The sequence below is a fragment of the Cordyceps javanica genome, chromosome 1, assembly GCF_051103115.1.
Source record: "Cordyceps javanica chromosome 1, complete sequence".
Taxonomy (NCBI): domain Eukaryota; kingdom Fungi; phylum Ascomycota; class Sordariomycetes; order Hypocreales; family Cordycipitaceae; genus Cordyceps; species Cordyceps javanica.
Window position 1 is genome coordinate 1,522,007 of NC_139295.1, and position 26,089 is coordinate 1,548,095.

A 26,089-nucleotide genomic window follows, 5' to 3' on the forward strand; every position below is an offset into this window, starting at 1 on the left:
GTCGCTACTCTGTGACCATAATTGGAGGCCAGAGAAAGAAAGTCACAAGTGGCTGCGCAACTGAAGAGATGGCGTTGGGGAATGAAGGCTATCGGGAGATTCAATCAGCCAACTGACTACTTACCTTGGGAGCCGCGCTATCGACGTCACGGGCTCTGATCCGAGGTCGCGCCACATGGGCCAGCCACAGCGAACTGTAGCGCCACAAAGCCACTGTAGCTTCCCCTCCTGCCCGCCAAACAGCCCACCAACCACGCCGAAATCAGCTGCTGCGTTTCGCCAGAAATCGCGTCTACCATTACGCGGTTTCCGTTACTGGCCTAGGTAGGATATACAAACACGACGCCGCCCAATTGTGAGATCCACTGCGGCGATTAAAACTGGTAGTCGAGCTCATGATTTCATCACGAATTCGTTGCTGAAATAATCAGAACCAGTAGCCCAGAGATCCGAGTGAGGCTCCTACCGCTCATGGCGAGCAAACAGCATGGCTTCTGTCAAGTCTCTTGGGCTTCACCAGCCCTCAGGCCTGCACTACGCCATTGATGAGCAACTGCTGCCGCCAAACCCACCCGCCGACTCCTATAAATGGGACATTGTCTCTGGAAAGAGCAAAAATACTGACAGTAGCGAGGATGAGTTGCTTATCACCAAAGATGCGGTGCTGTGGTGTCGTGGCGGCATTCTCCGCAAGATCTTCAAGTTCGACCTCGAAAAGGAATCCGTTACGAAGGCTCTTCTCGCATACTTTCCCGCCCCTGATGATAAAAAGGTAGTCTCAAAGGCAACCCCAGGAGACAACATAGCGAGCACAGCGGACCGACGACCCCGCATGGAAAAGGCTCTGGTTGTTTTCTTGAGTACTCAGGCGCACATCTACTTCCTATCTGGGGCCAGCCATGTTGTTCATATGCCCTTTGAGGTCGAGACGGCATTTGCTGGTCCTTCGGGTGTTCTGGTTCAAAGGAAGCAAAGAACTGAAAACCTTAGTTCATCCATTCTGAGATTCCCGCGCGTGATTCCAGATTCCTTCCTGTCGTCTCAGTTGACAGAAGTTAACAGCTCTCAAGCGCAAGACTTTTCAGTGCAGAGCTTGGGAAACCCGAAAGCTCTGAACCTGGGGCTGGGCAATACGCTGGAAAGCATGTTTGATGCACCGATGGGCCAGACCGAATCCCACTGGCCGCGACTTGTCTCGCTTTCCGATCCTTTGCTGGATATCGGCCTCGTCGTCACCGAACCCGACTCACAGACCACTAAAGGACCTATCGCTGGCGCCCGCAATGAAGCTTTTATGGATCCAGCCGAAGAGCTTTTGTATATCGAACAAGTCGAGTTGAGCGGCAGAGCCTTCCAACAAATTGACGAAACCTTCACTATTGCTGTAACGCTCAATCGGGCAACGAACTGTTATAACGTTTGGCGTCTGAAGTACCTTGAGCATCAAGACCCTTTCATCAAACAGCGCAAATCAAAACCCGCAGCTACAAAGCTTGCTGGCCGCCGACGAAGCTCCATGGCACCCTCATTCGCAGAACCCAACACACCAGCAAAGCCCAACATGAGAGACAGCTTTGGCGCACCTTTACCAGGGAAGCGTCAACGCAAAAGTGAAAGAATTGAAAAAGCAGTGGATCTCGTATCGTCGCTTGAGAAACAGGACAAAGATGGCTCTGCTATCACGAGGCGAAGCTCCCGTCGACTGAGCTCTATGCTTGCACGCGCAGACTTATCTGCATCGCAGGAACGATCCGTCTTCTCAGAACAGCCATCAGCTATTGGTAGCAAACCTGTAAGGAAGCAAGAGTCCCGCGCAGCGCCGCATAACCGCTCCAGCTCCAGCTTCAGCCAGCAAATTCGCCCAAGCCTAAGTAGTCTCTTGGAGGCGCCGCTTGATATGGGTCTCAATGAAGGGTTTCTCAATATGGGCTTAGATGATCACGAGCTTGATGGCCTTCAGCACGATGTACGGTTTACCAAAATTTTCGATATTCCGTCGGCAAAGTCCAATGTGCACTATACAGTGCCAGCGGGTGACGCTCCACAACATACCAAAGTGTTCATTCTGGCTGCTCCAGCGTACGCCCATGATGGCTATCATCGAAATCAGCTGCTGATCGGTATCCAAGACGTGGACGAAAAGCGTTTGGATATCATTACCATACAAATTATCTTGCAACCAAACGGAAGATTGAATCCTAGGGCCTCCTTCCCTGGTGCTTCCACGAACAGCTTATCGATCGCAACTGGTGAGATTCGACGAGCTCAAAATGTAGTAGACTCCTGTAAATTGGTTGATGGTGAACAGTCTGTCATCTTGATTTTGTCGGAGTCTATGGATGGACAGCTCGAACTCTCGACACAGGCTCCTTGGAGTGACCGAACCAAAATCTCGCCAGATCTCGTCTTCGTTGACGACACCAGACATCTACAATACCGTGGTCGAGTTGTTGACCGTGACGTGAAACAGCGAAAATCCGAGATATTCGATATGACCAATGGCAGCATCGTCGGTTTGTGCCATCCCAGGCAACACGGCGTTGTTGATGTTATGGATTGCAGCGGCCGACTTCATCAACTTAAGATACAGCTCGAGCCGACTTGCCCGCAGGTGCGCCATGTCCTCAATGTCTGCCGAAATATTTTACAAGACGCCCTCGGGGAGCGACTCCACGGCGGCTGGCTACATATCATTCAATGGTTGAGTGACCAAAAAGAGTCCTTTGCCAATATCGAATGGTCTGCCGCTACTATCATGCTCTTCTCATTGGTATTGAACCTTGGTCGTACCGAGGGCAAACCCGTTCGAACAACTCGCCTGCCAGTTCGAAAACGACGACCTGCGTCTGGTTCATTCGGATCAATTCGGGAATCTGACGACTGGAAAGCCCTTGAAATTGGTGAAACAGCAAGCTCGCTTGGCTGTCCTGTATGGATGATGAATCGAGGCTGGCAGTGGGCGCTCGACTCTAGTCCGGATAATTGGAGCGCAAATGCAGATCCGTTATCTAACCCTAGATTTACAGCCAAACACATTGCGCTTGCACGAGAGTATATAGCATCACCTCTCGGAAACATTGCTTTTGGACCCTCCGGATACATGCCTACTTCGCTCCACCGTGAAGATGGAAGTCGAAGAAAAGCAGTGGCTGACATCTTCATGGCCCTGCATCTGCTTCTCGAGGAAAAGCGACTAGACATCATGACTGCAGAATATGTTTCTCCGGGTCGCGCAGACTTGCGCGTTGTACTGTGTCAAATTGCTCGTTGGCTAAAATGGTACGGCTTCTCAGCTATCTATGAATTGGGTATCCAAGAAGTTCTAGATGAAAAGTTTGATTCCGAATTGGATCTGACACCTGCTATTCCCGAGCCTGCTGCGATACCCAACATCATCGAATGGGCGCAAAACCGGCTTATTACACAGCAAGGAACTTATCCTAGTCCTGTCGACATCTATTCCCACAATACCAACATGTCTGGCCAAAATAATGATGATGATGGCAGATGGGATGTGTTATTACCACGCACGATGATGTTGAGAAGATTTCTCAAAGCATTGGAGATCAATACTACAGCTGTAGAAATGGTTGAAATCATGCATGACCAAGGCTTTACCAACGCAATTCTCGAGAGCCTTCCGGAAGCTATCCTTGTCCCGTTACAGGATGCCATTTCGTTGTGCCAGCCTCACCCACCCAAAGGCTGGCCTGACGACCTGCTGAATTTGATAAAACGGAGCGACATGAGTAGGCTGTTAGCTTGCAGAAAGGCTACTGCGCGAACTCCCCCCAGCCTTTTGGTATATATTTGAAGCTAACATAATGGGACAGAGAGAAAGCTAACAAAGTATGCAGATCCCTACCCATTCCGCGTCGTGGGACTACAGACTACTTTCTCACAGTGTTGAAGATGACGAACCGCCTGGCTACGACGAGAGCAACGGCATAGAGAAACAAGCAGTCATCCGGGCACTGTTTAAAGAGGACAGACGTCTGAATGAGGCCCAGGATCTGCTTTCAACCCACAAGTCCCGACATGTTCGACTCAATCCCGACCCGAATTGGCCAGAAAGCGAGTATCTGGAGAAGCAGAAGGAGCTCGTCTCCAGAATCGCAACTGGTACGCTGGCTATTCCAGCGGGGCGAGGGTTGCTGTATTACAGTCTCCGCTTCCCACTGATAACACAGAAACTCCACATCGGAGGATTTAATCTCAACTGCATTGTCAGGCCTGCCAACGTGACGGTGGGCGTAGACAAATCGCTCTTCACAGAGGAGAAAGTTTGCTGGAGTTTCTTTCACCAGGGAGTGGCCGCTGGCCTGGCCATATCTCCTGACGCCAAGGGTATCGATACATCATGGATTCTCTACAACAAACCTGGGCAAGAGCTAAGTAATCGGCATGCTGGGTTCTTACTCGCACTTGGACTCAATGGCCACCTCAAAGATGTCGCGAAGTGGGTCGCCTTCAAGTATCTGACACCCAAGCATACAATGACTTCGATTGGATTGCTGTTGGGTCTTGCCGCATCGTATATTGGAACAATGGACTCGTTAATCACTCGGTTACTGTCGGTGCATGCTACTCGCATGTTACCACGAGGCGCCGCTGAGCTTAACTTATCCCCTCTTACCCAGACAACGGGTATTATGGGGATTGGATTGGTATACTGCAACAGCCAGCATCGCCGTATGAGTGAGATTATGCTCTCGGAGATTGAACATGCTGAGGACGAAGAAGAAGACGAGCCGCTGCGGAGCGAATGCTATCGTCTTGCAGCAGGCTATGCACTGGGATTCATCAATCTTGGGAAGGGAAATGACCTGAAAGGGCTGCATGACATGAAGCTCACCGAAAAGCTCATCACACATGCAACGTCGACAAAGATAGTTGAAATCGTTCACGTGCTTGACCGTGCAGCTGCAGGTGCTGTTATTGCCCTTGCACTCATCTTCATGAAAACGGAGGATCAAGTCGTTGCTCGTAAGATTGACGTCCCAAGTTCTGTTCTTCAATTTGACTATGTACGACCCGACATTCTCCTTTTGCGGACCGTCGCCAAAAATCTAGTTCTTTGGTCCCAGATCGAACCGACATTTGGCTGGATTCAGCGCAGTTTGCCAGCGCCATATCGAGCTAGACACCGACTTCATAGTACCGCGAAGTTGCGGTCGACGGACTTGCCATTCTTCAGCATCACTGCAGGCATTTGTTTCTCTATTGCTCTGCGGTATTCTGGAAGTGCCTCTACTCGAGTCCGAGATCTACTCCTGCATTATCTTGACGAGTTTATCCGCATCTCCTCGATTCCTGGTAGGCCAAGGGAGCACCCAGATGCTGCGCCACTCTATGACGAAGAACTTGCTAGAGCCAATGCACGTATGTGCCAAGATGTCTTGGCTGTGTCGTGTGCTATCGTCATGGCGGGAACTGGCGACATCCCTGTACTACGTAGACTCCGTGCCCTACACGGTAGAACAGACCCCGACACGCCATATGGTTCGCATCTGGCGGCGCATCTTGCCATAGGAGCACTTTTTTTGGGCTGCGGCACTGTTACGTTTGGTACAAGCAATATGGCCATTGCTGCACTCCTGGTCGCATTCTATCCCATTTTCCCGACCAATGTCATGGACAATAGATCTCATCTGCAAGCACTCCGCCACTTCTGGGTTCTGGCGACAGAGCAGCGTTGTCTCGTAGCCAAGGATATATTGACCGGCCAGCCGGTGTCAGTTCCGGTGGATATCAAGATGCGATACGATGTTTCCACGGAGACGGTCCTGCATCGCTCTACACCATGCCTGCTACCACCGTTAGACCAGATATCCAGTCTCTCGACCAACTGTGGCCCGCAATTCTGGGACATTGAGCTCGACTTCTCCGACGAGAAGTTGCGCGAAGCCTTTGCCAAGACACAGAGTCTGCACCTCCGCCGGCGGCCACCGCGCGAGGGTACCTTCCCTTCTACTCTCCGCGCTCTAGGCAAAGATGGCGACGGAAAGAACCCCTTGGAGTGGCTGTTTAGCCTCGAAGGTTTAAAGAGCATTAGCTACGCCGAGAAGGCGGCCTTGCTCGAGAGTGGTGAGGAAGATCCGGAGATTGGCTCTGTAGTCGACGCACGGATGGAGCTCGAAAAGGGCATCCACGAGGGCGGCGACCTGGAGCGCCTGGAAGGGGCCCGGCTGCTATTTGAATGGGGCTCCGCCCGAGATAGATTGCTACATAGAACCAGGACTATGGATCCGAGCACGTCGCACGATAGCCAAGAAACCATCACCATGCGGACGAGGCAGCGCCGGGCTGAGGCTAATGAGAGTAGGAACGAGCAAGGGGAGGACGAGGATACCGCGGTGTGGTGGATGAGAGACAGTGATATTGAAGCGCTCAAGGGAAAGGCGTGGCTCGCAGCTAGAGAGGCAGAGCAGTGAACAGTGCTGTTATTGCACGATGGAATAATAAAGGAAGGTCCGTGGTGGCGATTCCTCGGCGGGATGAAATATGGAATGAGTTTATGATTACGAGCCAGCCCAAGACACAGGACATTGGGCCGATATCCATGTACTACTACGACTATGCATAAAGATTCCGAATCACGCTCATCAAATTGCAGCACCAAATGCATGTATCAAACTTTTTTTGTGTGTATATAGCTATTGCTGAACTGGGAGATTGGAGAACTCGTGAATAAAATAACAAAATGTCCCCTAGTTTAGTAAAACGCCCTTTCTATCGCGGGGCCCTCTCCAAAACAAAAAAAAAATCTGGTTCAGTTCGCTGTAGAAGATCCCCGATCACCACCTCCGCGTTCTCCTCCCCTCCCTCTTACTCTCTTTTTTCTTTCCCGAATAAACGCCATGCAATGCAAAACCGCATCACCATGGGGAAATAAAAAAAGTGGCATGATAGAATAAGCATCCACAGAAGAAGAGAGGCAATACAAAAGAACACACAACCTGGGCGGCTGAAAGAGAGTGAGAATGAGGGCTGGCGTGGCAGCACTGCATTCTCTTGGTCGCCCGGTTGTGTGTTTAACAACGTACCCTTTGAGAAAAAGGGCGTTCTTTGGACAGTTTGACCTGTTGCTTATATTGCGGTGATGCCCAACTCTTTGCAGTTCTCTTTTTTGCACACTTTTGTGTATGAGACAAAAAGATCGCGCTTTAAATAGTCATTCCATGACACTCATTACTTTTTCCTGTAAAATAACAAAACAACAAAAAGGAGAGAAAAGACTGAAAGAAACACCTAAACTGAAAAGCAGAGGCTTTCTATTCCGCGCAATTCTCGCTTGTTTCTTTTCATTATTTCGACACGGCAGCGCTGAGGACCTGCGTGCGGAAGAAACCGCCCTTCGTCTTCTCAATGACCTGCTGGTACACATTGTTGGGAGGGTGGTTCATGATGACGGTGCCGTCCTTGGAGTCAATCTTGGCGTCGAGGCGTGTCTCGCGGATGAGGTTGACGATCCACTTCTCGCCGTCGTCGGGGTTGAGGCCGAGCTTGGCTGAGAGGTCACGAATGTTCATGCGGGAGAAAATCTTGCAGTAGCTCTCGCAGATGAGGTGGCGGGCGGCGTCGACAAAGGCGTCGGCGGAGGAGGCGAGGAAGAAGTCGGCGCGGCAAACTTCCTCGGCGCGGCGGAGGGCGTCGCGGGCGGCGTCAAAGTCGTGGGCAATGTAGAGGGCGGCGATGAACTGGGTAACGGGGTCGGCGTACTCGTATGCCTCCTGGCGGACGTAGCGGACGACGTCCTTGAGCTGCTTCTGCTGGGTGCTGGAGGCGGAGCGGGCCGACGAGGCGGTGGCGCGTCCGCGGCCGGTGATGACGGCGGCGATGAGGTAGCGCAGGATCCAAGGGCAGGCGGTCTGGATGGTGTTGATGTAGGGCGCAGAGAAGAACATGTCGAGAACGGGCTCGCGCGCGGCATCGTGGTTGAAGAGCGGGAAGAGCGCCCAGTGTACCAGCATGGCGCGGTGGTCGAGCTGCGCGCGCGGGTTGCTGAAGAGTTTGGTGTCGATGCTCTCGCGAACGTTCTTGAGCTCGTCGACGGCCGAGTCCCAGTTAGCCGACAGGATCTCGCACGCAAGCTTGCCCCACGTAGAGGCAGAGACTTTGTCGTTATCCGTCGACAGCACGCGGAACTGGTACAGCATATCGGCGGCCGGGCCATACTGGCCGCAGCGGAACTGAAACTGGCCAAAGTCGTACAGGGCGTCGACCATTTCCATGGTGACCTATTGAGAGGAGGAGAGAGAGAGAAAAGTGATGGTTAGCCGGGCTCTTGTGCCATGCAACGAATGGGTTTGAGGGCGTGAGGAATCCGCGAATGTTGCGACGTCGTCGGGGGCCAGAGAGTCATCCACTTACTCCGTGCTGGTTCTTGAGAAACTCCAAGTTGGCCACCTTGTCGCTGCGGAGGCCGTTGACGACCTCATCCTGCGTCAAAAGATCGGCAATGGTGGCCGTGGCCTGCTCGTAGCGCTGTAGCTGGGCCACGACCTCCTCGCGTTTGCGGACGTACTCGGTGGGGGGCTCCTGGACGCCGTGCAGCTCGCAGTACATGTTGGCAACGTAGTCGGTCATGTTGGTGTCCTCGAGCAGCGCAATCTTGCCCGCCAGGATCTTGTTGAAGGCCTCCGTGTCGCCCTTCTCGTCGGCCTTGTCGCCCTCGAACTGGATCAGAGGGAACAGCAGATGTCGGCTCAGGTGGGGCGCCAGCTTAGGCATGATGGACGAGCCGTCGGCCGCGACTGCGTTCAGTGCGTCCTCCATGGTTTGATTGCTTTGAGTAGCTGTGTTGGGGAGTAAGATAAGTTTGCCGGGTTTCCTTCTGAAAATGAGAAAGATCCGGAGATGGGCTTCCCTTGGGGGGGTTGTCGTGGGCGGGGGGGAATGGCCGGGGTGGGGGATGTCGAAAGGTTGAAGGCGTCGCGAAAATTGCAAGGGCTTCACAACGCACACGCACACACAACGAGTCACACAATACACTTCCGTGGGCTCTTGGAGGGGCAGATTTTTTGGCGCGGCGCTGTTTCTTTTTTTTTTCTATTTCCTCTTCTCGCTAATCCACAAAAAGTGTAGTGTGGGGACAATAGGCCGGCATTTAACCGTCATCGAGACAAGCATGTCATGTGATTTCTATATTTTCTGGGCTGCACCAGTAGAGCTTAGGTGTGTTCGATTGCGAGAGAAGAGGTTATTGACAACGGATTGCTGGTTTTGGCACGTTGAGATCGCCGAAAACGTCCTCTTCACAGACCAAATTTGCAGCGCAATCTCGGGCCCAAGAGAGTAGGCCGTCAAAGAGCTCCAATCTACCATCACAGCCCCCTCAAGATCGACAGCCGCCACTGCACGCGAGACCCCTTGGCAATCATCACGACGACCACTTCCTCCTCAATCCACACATACGCTCACTCGTATCGCCGACACGATGAACGCCCGTCTACCGCAATCACTCACCTGCGCCGGGAGCGCCCTGTCCCGTACCCTAACGCCTCGGCGCGCGCCTCTCCTCCGCACACCACAACTCGTTGCCGCCTCCACGTCGTTGTCGTCGTCACGGCCGCGCTGCATCCTTTCCCTCTCCCACAGCTACGCGACGGCCGCGACGGCCGCGGCCGCCCGCCGCACCGCCGAGCAGCGCCGCGCGCCCCGGTCCTTTGCGCGGCCGCCCACTCCGCCTCCCGCCAAGACGGCCGAGGAGCTGCAGCACGCGAGAGGCTACCTCGTGCAGCGCACGTCGTCCGTCCAGCTGCCCGTGTACCGCGCGCTCAAGTCAGGCGGCACGCGCGAGATCATCCTCATCAAGAAGGTGCACGGCGACCGTCGCCGGCTCGTTGAGGACATCAAGGCCGGCCTCGCCGTCGCCGCAGACAAGATCCGCATCAACCCTACTACGCAGCATATCGAGCTTCAGGTGAGACCCCCCCCCGACCAGACTGCCACTCTCTGCTTCATCCAGACCCGTGAGGTGAATTCGATCGATCGATTGTCTAACGACTGATGTATAGGGCAACTACCTGACCCGAACCCAAAAATGGCTGCTCGACAATGGCTTTTAAATGCAAAAGACTACCAAGAAGAAAACAGACACCCGTATTTTGTACAATGTATCATATATACCATTTTAGTTTCATAGACAAGGCAGCATCAGCGCAGACAGCTCGGCGAATTGTACAATTACATTCCAATTTTTGCTTCCTTTTCCGTTTCAAATGAATGTCAACCAGACGAATGGTATCGATGTATATCTCGCGCCTACTACTCCTTTGTACAGCGACATCCAGTTCCAAGCTCCTCTCCAGAGTCAAGCTGCTCCATCGCTCTCCGATTTCAAAACCGCTCGTTTGTCTTTTTCTCGTCGGCCGCAGAATCATAACCATGCTATACTTTGCAGCGTGACTTGGGCTGCAAACTGAACGACAACAATAAATGTAACACAAACACAAAAGCCAGAGTCGCAAAAAAAAAAAAGGGCAGAATACAAGTATCAAATCCCGCGGTTACCGTAATCCCAATACGCGTGCGCGCACCTCCTAACTCCCAGCTGGCCAAGTTTTCCAGCGGCAAAAGCTCTCTTTAGCCATTGCGACTATAAATGGCAAGTAATGATACAACCATGCACAGTCGATTTACCGAGCCATGTTGACAACTGACGCTAGCTGCTGTAGCATACCGTCCCTCGACCATTCTGCCGACGTATAGGATAACGCCTCCATGAGCACCTGCGCTGACGGCAAAACGCTCTTTGGTAGCGACAGGGTCGGCTGGCTGGGATCCCGGGCCTTCTCCGCCAGCCGTCGTAATAATGTTACAGCCACAACAACAATGTACACAAGTTCAAGATCCCTACCTCTAGGTCCGCGCGACGCTTGACGTTCGAATACATGGCTCAGCTCGCGCACAAGCTTCGTCAGATTCTGCGCCAAACCTTCACCTGAAGAGAGCCACGATTTGGCAACGCCACTGTCGAAGCCGGGAGCAAGGGAAGCCAAAATTTCGGCGGCTAGCAGTCCCTGCATGAGAAAAGGCTTGCGTACTTCGATGAGAGATGGATAGTTTGGCTGTCGCGCACTCTCTACCGACTTGTCAGGCAGTGGTGAAATGGCCAGGGCAAAGGTTCGAGTCAGAGTGTCATTGCTCGAGCTCTGGCCAGAGTCAAGACCGAAAATGGCCTTGTAAAACCCACGATTTGGTTCGTCGCGAGCAAGCAATTTCGCGAGAGAGTCTACAGCGTGTGGCAGGTAGGGCTGCACACTCGGCTCGTATGGGGCAAAGAAGAGCGAACCAGCGACGACGGTTGGGGCTGGCGAAGGAGCAAATGCAAGTAGGAAGTTGAGAAGGCAGAGGGCCTGTTCCCGGCTGGGCAATTCAATGGCTGCGGCAATGTTGGACAACAGTACCACGATATCTTTCATGAAATCCAGCGTATTGCTATTCGAGCGCAGTAACATGGTTCGCGTGCCGAGGTAACGAATAACCGAGCAGAGGAATTTGATCACCATCTCATCCGCGAGCACAGCGTGGTTCTCATTCTGCTCGCCTGGAAACGACACGTTGCGAAGAATTGTGGTGACACAAATAAGTTTATCGACAGCACGGTCAAGGTCATACTCCACAGTACCATACGCGGGGCACTCCTGCACAGCAAGCCTGTCTATACGACAAGCACGGACTACATCCTCGTATGATGTCAACGATATCTCGTCAGCAACTTCCACAGTATGTTCGACGAGCAGATCGAGCTGTTCCTCGGCGCAATCGATGAGCGCGTCCACCAAGTCGTCACAATACCGAAGCTGTAAGAAGTGCGCCTGGTTGGGCGAGTTTGACAATGTTGCTAGTGTGTCCAAAGCGAGGCGCACCTCGCTGTGCATACCGCATTGCAAACTGCGGGTAAGGGCGGCAATATCGATATTGCCCAATTCGTTGATCGCAGGTGCCGTTGGCATCCAGCGCTCGAGTTCAGTACCCAGGATATTAGCGGCATGTAGGTCAACACCGCCAAAAGTGGCCAGCTCGCGAGCGCATGGGCTGTAGTCATCAGACTTTTGCATCATGGGCGGGGCACGGACTTCAGTGGTAGGCACCGCAGGGCGACCTTCGTGGTGGCTGATGTGCATGCTTCCTTGGCGGTGGTGAGCAGGCGATTGAAGTGACGGGTCACTGGGAGTGTTTGGGTCCACACTCTTGGAGAGGCTATTCCGTTGATGACCCATGACCATTCCGGGTTGCTGTGGCTGGGGCGTCGCAAATCCATTTACTGGCCCCTGACCGGGTTTGACGGGAGTTTGTTGCTGGTGCTGGTGCTGCTGTTGCTGTTGCTGGTGCTGCTGGTGCTGCTGGTGCTGGTGATGTTGTTGCTGGTGCTGGTGCTGATGTTGTTGCTGATGCTGCTGCTGGTGCTGATGTTGCGGCTGCTGATTTTGATGTTGCTGCATATGCTGCTGCATCTGTTGTTGCATATGCTGCTGTTGCTGGTGCTGAAGATGATGTTGTTGCGGCTGGTGCTGCTGCAGGTGTTGTTGCTGAGGATGTTGTTGCGGTTGCATCTGCTGCTGTCCCTGAGGTTGTCCGGGGTTCATCTGGCCGGGCGCCATCTGGCCCTGAGGTATATGGCCAGGTGTCATCTGGCCAGGCGTCATCTGGCCAGGCGTCATCTGGCCAGGCGTCATTTGCTGCGGCGTCTGCTGACCGGGCTGTATCTGCTTAGGGGTACCCTGGTTAGGCATATTTGGGGGTTGTCCCATCATCCTGTTCTTTTGTTGGGTAATCCAAGCCTCCTCAAACTTTTGTAGATTTCGTTCGTAAACTTGCTTCAACGCTGCGGGAACCGTAGGGATATGAGCAGGGAGACCGAGAGCCTGCGCAATGTGAGGCCAGCCGTTCGCGGCGGTCACCGTCTTCAGGCCTCCCTTGCTCGACACCGCTTGAAACAGCATCATGATGTTGACTGGACGGTCGGCAACGGTGGGGTTGGCATCGAAAGGAAGACCCTTGCTGGCCATGAAATGGCTCAGGTTCTTCATAAACTGTTCAGGGTTCATGCCGCCCATCGGCCGCTGTTGAGGTCTCATGCTGCCCTGAGGCATTTGGCCGTTGGGCATGGCAGGCATTTGCGGCTTCTGCATCATGCCGCGGCCCATGCCCTGAGCCTGCATCTGGGCTTGCATCTGCATGTTGCCCTGGAGCTGTTGTTGAAGACGCATTTGATAGGCAGCCATCTTTTGTTGTTCGGTCATGCCCTGCATACCTTGGCCGCCTTGCCTTTGCTGACCCTGATGTCCCTGCGCCTGCTGGCCCTGTCCTGGCTGCTGCTGCTGCTGCTGCTGCTGTTGCTGCTGCATCTGTGCATACATGTTGGCCTGCATTTGGTTCATACCCTGAGGCATTTGAGCCATATGCTGCTGCATCATCGGGTTCGCGCCCATAGCGTTAGGATTGGGCGAAGGGCGAGGGTTCGATGGAGACGGAGCGTAACCGGGATTATAGCCTTGAGGAGCATTCTGCATAAACTGATTCGGCTGCGGCGTACCGTGTTCGGATGGCGCAGGGGATGCTTGAGGCGCGAACTGCTGCTGTTGTTGGGGGCCGGGCGAGAAGGGGTGGGGGGATGCGGTCGCAACCCTCTGAGGCACGCTGCCCGGGCGCATCTGGTTGCCCATAATGGGAGAAGGCGTGGCATTGGCAGAGCCGTTTGCCTGGAGATGAGGAAACTGGCCTGGCGTTTGCTGAGGCATTGCGCCAGTTTGTGGCATGCCGGGGAAGTTTTGCTGCTGAGGCGTCTCGGAGCGCGACGGTGGAAGCATGCCCTGCATCTGACCAGGCGACCCGGTAACGCTGTCTTCGCGCGGTCTAGGGCGCTTGGAAGGGATGACAGAATTTGTTTGATAGGCGGGATTCTGTTGGAAGGCAGAGGGCGACGCGTGGCGCATAGGCCCGTTCTGCTGCATGACGGCCATCTGCTGCTGAGAGGGCTGCTGCTGTTGAGGTTGCTGGGGCGGCTGCTGGGACTGTTGCTGGTTGGCGAACTGGGCAGGATTGAATTGGACCGGGCTGGCCATGAAGGCGGAAGGATCCATCATGCCCGTGGCGGCGTTGGGATCGTTCATGTGTGGGAAGCCGTTGCCATTGTGGTTCGAAACAGGGTCGTTCATCCAAGCGCTCATGGCGTCGGGGCCGACGAGCTGTGTAAAACGAAGTCAGCAATCAATGGAGAGGAAAACAAGGACCCATTGAAGGCCACAAGGTTAGATGGAGATGGGGCCGGTCGCACGGCACGGAGGGTGGTGATGGACAGCGTCGAGTCGCGTCGCGGGTTGGCGGAGGAAATGAGCAGGTGTCGGGGTGGGAAAATGGGCAGACGGGCGGAGAGCGAGACGCAGGCGCAACAGGCCCATTTGGGGGGAGGGGGGTTTTTTTTTTGGTGGGTAAGTTTTAGGGGGGAGTCAGTTTTGGCACAGGTGCGAGCGAGCTTCGCAGTGGGAGTGAGTGCTAGAGTAACAGTGGTGCGCAGCGGAGACAGTCCCTGGAACGCGCCAGTATGGGCCACCTGAAAATGGGAGCTGCCGGTAAGTACTTACTGCTGGGGCAAAGGCAGGATTGGGGAGAAGGGCGAAGGACGAAGGGGAGAGGCGAGGTAGGTAGGTACCTTGTAGGCACTTGGGGATCGCACCTGGGGACGACGCAAGTGAAAGTATCTTGTTCTTACCTAGGTAGGTATCCCGTCTCAGTCCCTCTGCAAGGACAGAAATGGGTGAAGGGTATTTGCTGTACAAGGGCGCTTTGACGGTGGGGAGGTGGGAGCCGCAAAATGACTGTCGCGAAAACAGCACGCGGTGCTTGCCAGGGGGTGCTCGACCAAGCGCTGGCCAAGCTCGTTCTAGACGGTAGGGTAGGGTAGGGAAAAAAGATATAAAAAAAGAAACTGAGTGGGTGTGACTTGCTCGAGCCCTGGTGAGTCTTGCGCTGCTCAGCTGCTGGCTGGGCCGGATGCAGAACGTCGATTGAAAATTTGCGACGCTGTCGCAGTTTGCCCACCAACGCTTTCGAAACGAGGACACCGGTGCAGCAGCAAGCGGGTGCCAGGGGACTGTAAAAACACACTCAGGAGATCGTAGAAAAGCAGACGAGATAGAGTCTACCCACAACAAAGGGGCGCCGATGTGGTGGCAGCGTGGGCAGCGAGATGAATGGCAAGGCTAACGCGCGTTGAGGTGGATGTCAGCGATTGTTGCTGGCCACGGCTTTGTCTTGCAGTTTCACCAGTCAGGCAGCGAACAGCCTGCGAAAGGAAGGGGCGCGCCGGCTGAAGTCGGTCTGGCTGCTGGGCGAGAGCGCACACGGAAAGCTGCGAAGGACGGCTAGCCGGATCAAGTATAGCGTTGAAAGGCTGGGTCTCCTCGGATGTGGCTGCCACCAATCAGCGAACCGGGTGATGATGTGTTAGCCGGGCGCGTCCAGCTGTTAGGCAAATGCTCTGAACTGTTGCCATTTCTTAACAGAGGACGATTCCAGCACAAACAGCCCACCGCCGACTAGCTTTCTTTGACAGGGTCTTGCTTCTTTCTAACCAGATGCAGGCCAGAGCAAACGTCTCCGTCTTCTCACACAGTCACAACGAGTTCTGCCATACTGAGGAAGGGAAAAAAAAACAAAGGGCTTACCCACACAGGTAATTCTCTGCAGAAAAGATCGAGATAGGCCAGGCCAGACCAAAAAAAAAAGGGACCAATGCGGTGGGTGGGACGGACAAGCCGCACTACTGAGTACCAGTAGTCACATCACCGTAGCTCAACGATGCCATGATTGCGAACTGCTGGAACAAGTAGCAAAGCGGATGGAAAATGTCTGGCGAAGGCATTTCTGAATCTCCTGGATGTTTCATGCCAAACTGCAGGAAAGTGGCTGGCTGGCGACCGCCCCCATACTGGTAGCTCACCCGCAAGTGACCGCGTTGGATCCTGCGGATAGAAATGACAATAACGGACGCCACGGCAGTCATTCGAAAAGAAAACAGCGCCACCGCAACCCAGTGAGATGTAGTTGCGAAAGAATGTTTTTCTTTTCTCTTCGCCCTTGTTTGGACGGTCAAGTCAAAGCTTAGCCCGCGGGATGCGAACCGGGTGTGCGACAGGCTGGCCGCAGCCTATGGTCCTGACCGTCTCGTATCACATAGGGCAGGGTCCATGGGAAAGCAAGTCGGCTGCCCGAGGAATTGGCGAGAAGGACGTGTGTGACAGTTTTCGTATCCCGGGCACAAAATAATAAGCCGTATTAGACAAATAGTTGGAGCAGTTCCTGCCCGCGGTGCCTCATCTCCTTTCGAATGGGCCGGGTTTGGGTGGCAGTGGCACTCTCCACACAGTCGAGATGGTGGTGGTGGGCTGGGCACCCCTGGTATGCACGCCTCGTGGCGGCCAGCGCAGTTCGGATACTCGCGCGGGCACCCCGGCCCTCGTCGATGATTTTGGGATTGCTGAACAGCACGCACCCAGGATGGCGAGTGGCAGTGGTTTTTTGCGCCTGTGATTTTGTCGAGGAGAACGGTTTCTTTTTCCTTTTTTTTTGAGCGTCTTTCCTCTCAGGAAAAGCCAGCGGGCAGCATCATGGTGCTGTCCCGCCAGCTGCTGGCCAGTGGTGGGCTGTCCATGGCAAACGGGTCGTGGGTATAAGCCGCCCAGTTGTCGCCTGAGATGCCAGAAGTGACAGCACGAGATGAGCACCGCGACAACCCAATATCAACAAGAACGAGGGGACGAGAGAAGAGAAGCGATTGAAAGAGAAGCAAAGAGATGTGGGAGGAAAATCGGAAGAAGCTGGGAGGAACGGGGGGAGGGGGGCAGTTAAGGTGAGCAATGCTGCCTACCTAGGTAGGTAGGCCCTGTGTTGTTGGGGGTAGTGGTGGTGGTGGTGGTGGTGGTGCTGCTGCTGCCGCCACTGTCGGGACGGCGGGAGCAGCACCAGTTCAGCAGCAACTGCAGCGGCGATTTACTAATTTACAGCGGCCGATGGAACGTTTTGACCATAGGTATGGTGCAAGGTGCCTGTGGCACCTACTTGGGGAGCTAATCTGGTGACTGCCGTGGGCATCATAGGGCAGTTTAAGGCCCAGCACCCTGCAACCAAGGACCTCCAACGGGTCGATATCCAACTGCCCTGTATCACTCATTAACCACTGGCCACTGCCGACTCCAAGTATGCAGCCTTTGTTCGCCTTGCTTCAACCTTATTAGCTACCTAGGTACCTGGATAAGATAAGTCTACTAAAGATAGGTAAGTACGTACCTATGTACGTACTACCTCTGCAAAGCAAGGCAGGCAGGGAGGGAGGTAGGTAAATAGAGGTCGGCCATAGTCCTGGCCAGACACCCAAGACTACTTAAAGGGGGAGTCATGATGCCGCATATTTTAATCTAATATTCAAACCCACGAAATTGATTCGGCCGCCATTCCGACCATGATTAAAAGCCCAGCCCGAAACCAAGTATTACTTTTTACCACTTGACCTAAAAGTACCTCCACACGCCGAGAAGCCTCTGCCCCATGCCGCCCAGCAAACCACCATCCACGGGAGCTAGCGTAAGCGCTTCCGCTCACCACAGACCAGCCACCAAAAAAGTCGACCCAGTCACAAGGCCACGGCGGAAAAATAAATAAAAGGTTAAGTACTTGGAACATGAAGTACAATACGGAGTACAATACAATAATAAAACAAAACAAACCCCCCAGCCATCAGAGATCACATCTCCATCCACGTCCTGCTGCCACTCGAACTAATCTCTACAGCAGTAAAAAAAGCCTGGTGCCATCTCGAAGGAGTAATTGGACATGCAAAATGACGAATCGTTGCTTCTTAACCCCTCCCTGCCAGTGCAACTTCGTCTTTCTCTCCCAACTCCCAACCCCATCCCTTTCTCCCTTCCCCCCTCCTCTCTCTCCTCTCTTTTTCTCTGCCGCATGTGGAGTGTCACCCCAGACTGTCTGTTCATGCAGCACCTCCTGCACAAGCAAGCAAATACCAGAACCAGACTGGAATGAAAAGAAATCGTCACCTTGTATTAGTAGCATGCCCCCCTGTGATCTTCTCTGTTTTACTTGATCATGAATCACTAACACGGCCTTGCCTTTTGTATTGCAATGATCATTTCGATTATCAATACCATCACTTGTTTTTTTTTCTCATTCATTCATCACAACCCTCCCCCCTCCCCTCTTCCATTTCCCACTTTTGGGTCGTATCGTACTTCTTTGACCCCTCAATCACCACCATTGGCGTACCATTTGCTTCCTACAATCACACACTCCTGCTACTTGTGGTGTAAAGGTCGGACGCGAAGTCCAGAACGCTAACGTCCAAAAAAAAAAAGAAGAGAAAAACTACGCCACTTCACCCGTCCATAACATGCCCGATATCTCTGAAACGCTGTGCGTGAATGGGTGGGTGCCTCCAGATGGTGCACACGGACACAACCGCAAAACAAACGCCGGGCAAATCCCATTCATGAAGCCACAAAACTCGTACATGGCGTCGAATACGAGGAGAAATGATACACAGTTGTGCATCCATGCATCAGTGACCAGAGTACCCTTACAAGAGCAAAGCTACATAAACCCCCCGTGAGCTCCCGTCTTGCCGCCAAGCTGGTGTTTAGTACAAACTCTTCTCCAGCACCCTATTTGCCAAGGAGTCTACCAACCCGCTCATTGAGCCTCTCCAGCTGCTATAGATATGATCTCGCGAGTCCCATCCCGTGATCGCTTCGTTGCAAGAGGCCAGAGACTGATGCCGACCATGTCAAGTTCTGACAGTTCGCAAGGACATGCGTGGATATTGGCACGACTACGACGGCAACGTCGCCTTCGCATACCTCCAGGCGCCGACGCGACCCGTCTCCGGCAGTGAGCTCGCGGCGTGGCGAACCAGAGCGCGCGAGGAACAGTCGTGGAATACCCTCGCGTGCCTAAAGGGCAACCTCCAGGAGACGAGCCCTCGGGTTGAGCTCTTGCAGGGCCAGGGCAAGACCCTGGCGACGGGCATTTGATTCATGAGCCTGGTAAGGACTCGGAAGAGCATCATTTTGCCGAAGCTGCGAGTGATCGTTCTCGGAGGCTATACTGGGCCACGAAATCGACACATCTACACCATCCTTCCTGGCTAAAAGGATATTGCTACGCAGGCCCATGCTGCTCAATTCTCAGCACTTCCTCGTCCTCTCCAACTGGCAGCTCTCGACAGACAGTGGGTACTCGGCAGTTCTCCCAACCGACAACCTTCCACAGACAGCGCTTAGACTCGTCGTCGGCGGCGGCGGCGACAGTCTCCTCGGCCAACAGCCCTCGACAGACAGTGGGTACTCGTCATCCGAGGCACTTCCCCCAACCGACAGCTTTCCACAGACAGCGCTTAGACTCGTCGGCGGCGGCGGCGGCAGTCTCCTCGGCCAACAGCCCCTCGACAGACAGTGGATATTCAGACAACCCGGTCGTCCCCCGGCCGCCGGCTTGTCCTTGTCGGGGTCGGCTTCCCACGGTCTTTCCAACTGCTTGCCGCCAATCCAGCGAAAAAAGCAGGTGAGTCCCCCCCCCCCTTCATTTTCGTTGTATTTTTTTGGAACCCGTGGAGCGCCTGTAGAGTCGGAGGGAATATATTTTATTGAACTATAATGATCATTTCTGTGTCTTTCCGTGAATGTATACCTCTGTGTTACACTTTCCGCATGGATCTAGGCACCGTCACCCCCCTGTCGGGCTCGAGTTCCAGTTTACCAAACCTATGTACAATCCTGAGTTGCTATACGAAGCATTTCAATCTGCTGCCGCACCCGCCAAGCTCGCTACGCCCGAGTGGGCATGACAAACTCGACTGCCGTTGCACGTGTGTTACCTATTTCCTGCGAGCTACAGAGCCGGTGAATTGATATCGAAATATATAAGATTTTTCGCATTGGCAGATGATTTATGCACATTCGACTCATTCGATGGGTCATTCAGTTGACCTATCTGCTCAGAATGCAGGAAGCCCACACGGCGTTCGTGTTTGCTATCAGTAAAAACACCCTCAACTGAGCCCGTTTGCTGTAGTGCTCGCTCATGGCTTCGGTGACCTTTGATCAGCTGTTTGCTAGCTGGCGTTTGAATATCTTAACCAGACGAACGCTGGCGATACAAAATGGAAAAGCCCGCACAGTCGTCTGTATTTACAAATTACCCCTTTTCGAAGAAATCTCCTCCGCTCAAAGTCAACACCTCGCTGACTACTGCCCATAATTGGCATCAATCTTCGTTCTAATCGATACACAAATACAACCGTTGCTCTTTAACGCCTGACACATGTAGTTTTACCGAGATGAATCGGTCATTAAGCTCGGTGCATCTTCAACGCGTTCATTCCATCCTTGTGACGGACTGGAACCGAAATGAAATACAAATTAGGACTCATTGGACACTGTTCACGCCAGAAGAGAGACGCGAATGCTTACGTTTGGCTCTAATTTCGCAAGAAGTAATAACTTTGTCAGGAGAGCCTCTAGGCAACTGGAATCTCGCTCCTGAGTGGTGTCGCGACGTTACTGAGTTTGGTGGTCAATACCTTTTCAACTTAATTGAGCTCCGAGCCACTCGAAGCCTTTATCAGCAAACCTTTCTTCCCTACAAAGATCTTGAGTCTGACTACTCGCATGTTATCACGATGGTCAACCAGGCCAGGTTCCATCTCCAAAAGGCTCCTGGCAACCAGCGCACGCTCATCGTTGGCGACAAGCAGGACGGAGCAGTCGTGGATGTTGCTTTCCATACAACTTGGCTTCAAAAACTAGCTCAACATGCCGAATACGGTGTTGGCATCAGGGCGGTGCCTACGGCGTGGGCGGACCTCATAGTGTCACGACAACTCCAATTCTCCGTTGTTCTGATATTGATCATTAGCCAAATTTTAGAGAGAAGGCCTGGGTCATCGCAGACACGAGGACATTTCTCGAGAAAGATAATGGAGATCACAAGCTTCTCATCGGCTCCGGGAGCTTATGTACAGCAGCCTACGCTGGCAAAGATTTTGCTGCCAGGACTAATCGGACGCGCTCTCAATTTCGTATACCTCACGGAAGATTCTAAAGTTGCACTTACTACAATACCCGCCTTTCTTATTACTCAGGTCCATGACCACATCTACAGACAATCAGGACAAGTGCAAGACCACAGAGGACAAGTCTTAGCTGCCCCAGTGTCACAGGCGCTTGGGGCTATGGTCTTCGATTGCATGACTGCCGAGAACAAGATGCTGTTCACGTGGCAGTATATCTTTGAGCTCTTGTGTTTGCTTCATCTCAATTATGACGACATAGCATCTCGGTATGCTGTGTATCAGGAGCTCTCTGACGTCTGCCAGATGGCATATTCTCACGTGCAGAGCATTTTCCTCCGTGCATTTTGCGTCGGCTTAGGAAAGAATTCCTTCAAGCGAACCGGCACAATTGACCAGGCTGTAAATTATCCCAAAAGACTGAAAGACAAGCCGGAGAAACTTGCGACTCGAAATTCGTTACTATATCATCTATTGTGTCTCGCTCAGCCGGAGACCTCTGCTGCCAGCGCAGTGGAACTTGTCAGTCGGGTGCTCATCGATACTAGTAGGCGCGGGCAAGACAGCCTTGAGCCCCCGGAGAGTGAGGCTTTGACCAAGCTAGCTCAGGTGGTGTTCTTCATCCATAACCTATGTTTGAATTTTGCAATTCCATCGGCTTCGCAAGCAGACGAGAACCACTTGATTTCCGGCATCAAACAGGTAGACTCTAGCATGGCCCAAGCCAGACCTCACCTCAACATTGACAGATTCTGGGAAATTCTTACCATTTTTCCAACTGGCCGCAATGTCAAGCGTTGTCTTGCCGCGCTAGACGCGTGTACTCGTGCGCATGCTGGTACCTCGCTGGAGGAGGCATACGGAGCCGTGGTCAACAATTGCCTGATCGAGCTCAAATCGCAGCTCTCTACTAGCCGACTAGAGCCTCAGCTGCGCAGAAACGCCGAGCCGCTCCCCGTTCCCGAAACACCGACGCGGTCTGGATGGCCGGTTCCCGAGCCAAAGGAAGAAGCAAAACTGGCTGCTACGTATGTCGAAGCAACGAAAATCCCAACCCCGATTCTAGGAAAGAAGAAGGAGAAGAGAGTGCAGTCGACAACCGAATCACAGCCAAAACGGCCAATCCTATCTACGGCGAAATACTCCGTCCAGCCAACGCCGCAGGCTGACGTAGCATCAGCCAGCAAAATTCGGGTCAGTGCCGCGACGGCACAAGTATTTTCCATACTTTTCGATAAGTCACTCTCACGTAGTGGGCTGCACTGGGCCAGCTTTGAAGCGGCCATGGCGGAACTGAACTTTCGTATCTCGCCAAGACAGGGATCTAGCATCCTTTTTGAGCCGCCCGCGAGTCTTGGGCCTGGGCGATCACTGACGATCCACAGACCTCATGGGTCCCGTGTGGAAGGCTTTCGAACAGTCATTCTACGCCAAAGACTCACACGTTCATTCGGCTGGGACAATGAGACCTTTGCTATCCGCTAGACAGCCCGCCCTACGGCCAAGCAACATCTCTGCGCAGGGGCGCCTCTAATAGAGAGGGCGCTTTGAACATTACCGGATATACGGTTGGACTTGCAGTTTCCATATCACATATATTAACGAAAGTAGACGACTCAAGATTGGCAGCGGCCAGAATGTGGCCGTTTGAATATCAGAATCAGACTCGCCGAGCAGTACTGCAATTTTGTATGTTATTCCAATTATGAAACTCCTTCAATGAAACAGTTTCTATAAAAGCTTGTAGCAGAAAATTATGTACTAAGGAGTCAAGGACCACCTGAGCTCCAGCTGCCTTCTGCGCTCTTGTCGAAGAAATCATGCCGCGCCACTTGCTCCATAACATGCCTTCAGCCCAGAGACGCGCTCGTGTACCGACACAGGCAATTCCCGCCCGCGGCCTGCACGTCCGCGACGCCTTTTCCCTGCTTATCGACGCACGCCGGGTCGCCGATGGTCGAGTTTTTGTACTGCACGACCTCGAGGTCGCCCGGCCACGGCGAGTTCCGCGAGAGCCGGCTCGGCGCCCGGAACGGCTGCCCGCCGCGACGGCGCGTCCACAGCGTCGCCCGCAAGACGGTCCCCGCGTACGTGCAGCGAGCGACTCGGCTGCCGCCGCCGCCGCCGCCGCCGCCGGTGGCGTCGGCCTCTGCGGGCGTCACAGTCTTGTTGGCGGCAAAGGCGAACGTGAGACGCTCGGTCGGCTGGTCAGCGTCGAGCATCGTGGCCGCCAGGTTGGCGAAGCTGGGACCAAACGGCTCGTCCGTGCCGCCCGAGACGTAGTAGCTGCGCGGGCCGGCGGCCTGCACCGTCCAGTAGAAGATGGCGCGCGAGCCGGTCCCGCCGGACTCGGGGTAACACCGCCAGGACGAGGCGCGCGAGGTGCAGCTCGTGCTGTTTTCACGCAGGTACGTCTCAAAGCTGTACGCGCCGGCGGGAAAGACGGCGCTGGCCGAACCGTCCGGGGACGACTGACTGTCAGTTTTGGCGTTGCTGTTGGTAGAAGGCTTTTGCGTAAGCAATGTTGATCAAGACGAATGTTAAGGGTCTTTGTTCAGTTTGCCTGAGCTTACCTCTTGCCCAGCCCGATGACGAGACCAATGGTGAGAGCGGCGACGATTGCGGTGAAGACGCCCACCAGGATCATGAATCGGCAACGCCGCCTCCGGTGGTCGATCCACTCTTCCTTCTCGTCCTCCTGCTCCGTGTCCGCCAGCTTCTGCTGCGTCACCGACCCTCGCACGCTGTGTAGCTCGCCGGTCCCGGCCTCTGAGGCGGTCCGCGTGAACGGCGAGATGGGCGGCGGTATCAGCGACGTGGGCGTCGGAGGCTCGGAAGCGAGCGGGCTCTCGCCGGCCGAGACGTAGGGAACTGGTCCGCCGCCGGGAGAGACGCCGCCGGGAGGCAGGCTGCGGCGAGCGTTCCTTTGCGGTACGCGCAGCGGCACCCTGGGGAGAGCGCGGTTCAGCTCGCCCGCCTCCGCCAGGCGTGGCAGGTGGGCGATGCTCGCTAGCGACGCCCGCGAGCTCACAGAGCTGTCAACGCCGGAGTGCCTGCGGTGCGGCATGCTGGGAGAAGTCTGGTTAAGACTACTACGAGAGAAAGTCGTGAATGCAGCCCAGCAGAAGCAAAGCTTTCTTCTCGGCCCTCGAAGCGTACTCAACTCGAGAGATGTAGGCGACTGCACGGAACAAAAGACACCAAGAGATTTCTGGGAGCTTCAAAGCGAGGGGGATGTTGGCTTAATAGTGCAACGAGCCTCTCACAGGGTCGAGCTTGTCCGAGACAAAGACGTGGACGGTGAGAGAGGCGTTGCGGTCAAGTTAATCTCTTTTGGGATATTGGAGTCATTATCAAGCTGGTGAATAGAGACAGTGGCCAGCCACATGGGATTTTAGTTCTATAATAATAATAATAATAGAAACGCCAAGTGTCTTTGAACAGAGCTCGGTCGGGAATTGTTCTGCCGCCGCCTATCACAAGCAAAAGAAAACCCGACTAGGAAAACGTGAGAGCCTGACAAACTATCGCCGTTTACTTGAACGCCAAAAGTAAGCAATTCCCGTCCTCCACCATCCGAGACATTGAGTAAATTACAAGCGCTGCCAGCTCCTGTGAGAGGGGCGAGAGGAGGATTGGTGCACATCTCGGAGAGGCCAGGGCGTCGGGTGAGAATAATTCCCCAAAAAGAGGAAGAGGGGGGGTTTACCAACAATAATTGCCATATCGCGGAAACGCCCGGGGATACTTCCTCGTCCTTTTTGGGCATCATGTGTGGAAACTACACTGCAGCGTCCGATTCGGGCGGGCGTATGCGGCGGTGATGCGCTGCCCAGAGACATGCATGCTGCTGGCCAGCGCACGCGTCCTCGATCGGTGTAAGTCATTGCTTTTTCCTCTTTTTCCTTCTTTTCGTCAGTACTCGTGCTCATGGCGCAACGTGTTACGTAGTAAGCCATAGCTGGCTCAGGAATCCGCCGCCACATGTTAGTGAAAACGCCAGGGCAACAGCCCAATTACCAAAAAAAATTTAAAAAAGAACATCTCGATCGATTTATATTACTACCCCCCCTTCCTCCCCCGCAGATTGTTAAGAGAACTTAACTACGAGATGAACTATCGCATTTCTCGGTCGACCCCTCAAGGTGATAGCTGTGCACTTGTGTGTCCCTTTTCTCTCGGGACCCCTTTATTCCCAGGCGAACCCTAGTCATTTCTTCAAGCCAGTCCATTCACGAGGATCAAGGGATTCCAAGGTCTGTCCAGCTAGTCTTGAATTGGTTACTTGTGAAACTGTTTCTGAACTCTCAGAAAGCCAAAGTACCCTTCGAACTAACACAGCCCTGCACTCGTTTCTTTTTCTTTCATCAACTTTTTCTTTGCTTTTTTTCCCTCGTTTGTCCAAATTTCTTTTGTCCAGCATCCCAACATGACTAGTTTGATGGCTAGTAGAAGATGCAAATTACTGCTCCAGCCTCTCGCGCCACGAAATATTAAAAGCCTGTTGCCTTGGTCCTGTGGATTTCAACAAAGTGGAATACTGTAGTGTAAAGATTCTGCGCCTTCTGATGAGATGGCCATACTCTGCCTCGTTGGAGCTAGCTATATGCATCCGGAAGGCTACGGATTGCAATGAAACGATAAAGTGCGTTCATCTGCGCCAAGGGGAACGAGGCCTACTTCTATGTACGTTCTGTGCTGTACGGCAAAACTCAAACCAAACACATGCCCCAGTTTGTGTTGTTCTTGATGGATCAGCCTCTTGCATTGGCTCCAAGCTTATCTGTATTTGCTAGTGTCATCTTTCATATTTGCGGTATAAAGTTCTACAATGATACAATGTACTGAATGTCTGGAAAAAGAAATTCCAGGCTAACCTGCCTCTGGCACACCTTATTACCCCGCCTCGTATACCCACACATGTGCCTCCGCGTGCAGTTGAGAGGAAAGGTCATGACAACTGCGAGACGCCTCTGACTTGCATCGGCCACCTCATCAGGT

The 26,089-nt window shown here is 53.6% G+C and overlaps 8 protein-coding genes across 8 annotated transcripts; 5 read left to right on the plus strand and 3 right to left on the minus strand.

The window, feature by feature from the left end:
• Positions 1-487: 487 nt before the first annotated feature.
• Positions 488-6,434, plus strand: V2A60_000482 (anaphase promoting complex subunit 1; the record flags this gene model as incomplete). The annotated part of the gene is made up of 2 exons (XM_083251851.1): positions 488-3,802; positions 3,858-6,434. 2 exons carry the CDS (start codon positions 488-490, stop codon positions 6,432-6,434), a joined length of 5,892 nt encoding a protein of 1,963 aa, XP_083107977.1.
• Positions 6,435-7,307: 873 nt separating this feature from the next.
• V2A60_000483 (eIF3 subunit 6 N terminal domain-containing protein) lies at positions 7,308-8,778 on the minus strand (the record flags this gene model as incomplete). Its single annotated transcript, XM_083251852.1, has 2 exons — positions 7,308-8,240; positions 8,374-8,778. 2 exons carry the CDS (start codon positions 8,776-8,778, stop codon positions 7,308-7,310), a joined length of 1,338 nt encoding a protein of 445 aa, XP_083107978.1.
• A 661-nt stretch (positions 8,779-9,439) lies between these two features.
• Positions 9,440-10,070, plus strand: V2A60_000484 (mitochondrial 54S ribosomal protein mL49; the record flags this gene model as incomplete). The annotated part of the gene is made up of 2 exons (XM_083251853.1): positions 9,440-9,925; positions 10,020-10,070. 2 exons carry the CDS (start codon positions 9,440-9,442, stop codon positions 10,068-10,070), a joined length of 537 nt encoding a protein of 178 aa, XP_083107979.1.
• A 570-nt stretch (positions 10,071-10,640) lies between these two features.
• V2A60_000485 (uncharacterized protein) lies at positions 10,641-14,177 on the minus strand (the record flags this gene model as incomplete). Its single annotated transcript, XM_083251854.1, has 1 exon — positions 10,641-14,177. The coding sequence occupies one exon, from the start codon at positions 14,175-14,177 to the stop codon at positions 10,641-10,643; it is 3,537 nt and encodes a 1,178-aa protein (XP_083107980.1).
• Positions 14,178-18,830: 4,653 nt separating this feature from the next.
• On the plus strand, positions 18,831-19,052 carry V2A60_000486 (uncharacterized protein; the record flags this gene model as incomplete). The annotated part of the gene is made up of 1 exon (XM_083251855.1): positions 18,831-19,052. One exon carries the CDS (start codon positions 18,831-18,833, stop codon positions 19,050-19,052), a length of 222 nt encoding a protein of 73 aa, XP_083107981.1.
• A 139-nt stretch (positions 19,053-19,191) lies between these two features.
• V2A60_000487 (uncharacterized protein) lies at positions 19,192-19,642 on the plus strand (the record flags this gene model as incomplete). The annotated part of the gene is made up of 2 exons (XM_083251856.1): positions 19,192-19,581; positions 19,634-19,642. 2 exons carry the CDS (start codon positions 19,192-19,194, stop codon positions 19,640-19,642), a joined length of 399 nt encoding a protein of 132 aa, XP_083107982.1.
• Positions 19,643-21,250: 1,608 nt separating this feature from the next.
• V2A60_000488 (uncharacterized protein) lies at positions 21,251-22,573 on the plus strand (the record flags this gene model as incomplete). Its single annotated transcript, XM_083251857.1, has 1 exon — positions 21,251-22,573. The coding sequence occupies one exon, from the start codon at positions 21,251-21,253 to the stop codon at positions 22,571-22,573; it is 1,323 nt and encodes a 440-aa protein (XP_083107983.1).
• A 365-nt stretch (positions 22,574-22,938) lies between these two features.
• V2A60_000489 (uncharacterized protein) lies at positions 22,939-24,155 on the minus strand (the record flags this gene model as incomplete). Its single annotated transcript, XM_083251858.1, has 2 exons — positions 22,939-23,581; positions 23,662-24,155. 2 exons carry the CDS (start codon positions 24,153-24,155, stop codon positions 22,939-22,941), a joined length of 1,137 nt encoding a protein of 378 aa, XP_083107984.1.
• Between the last annotated feature and the right edge of the window lie 1,934 nt (positions 24,156-26,089).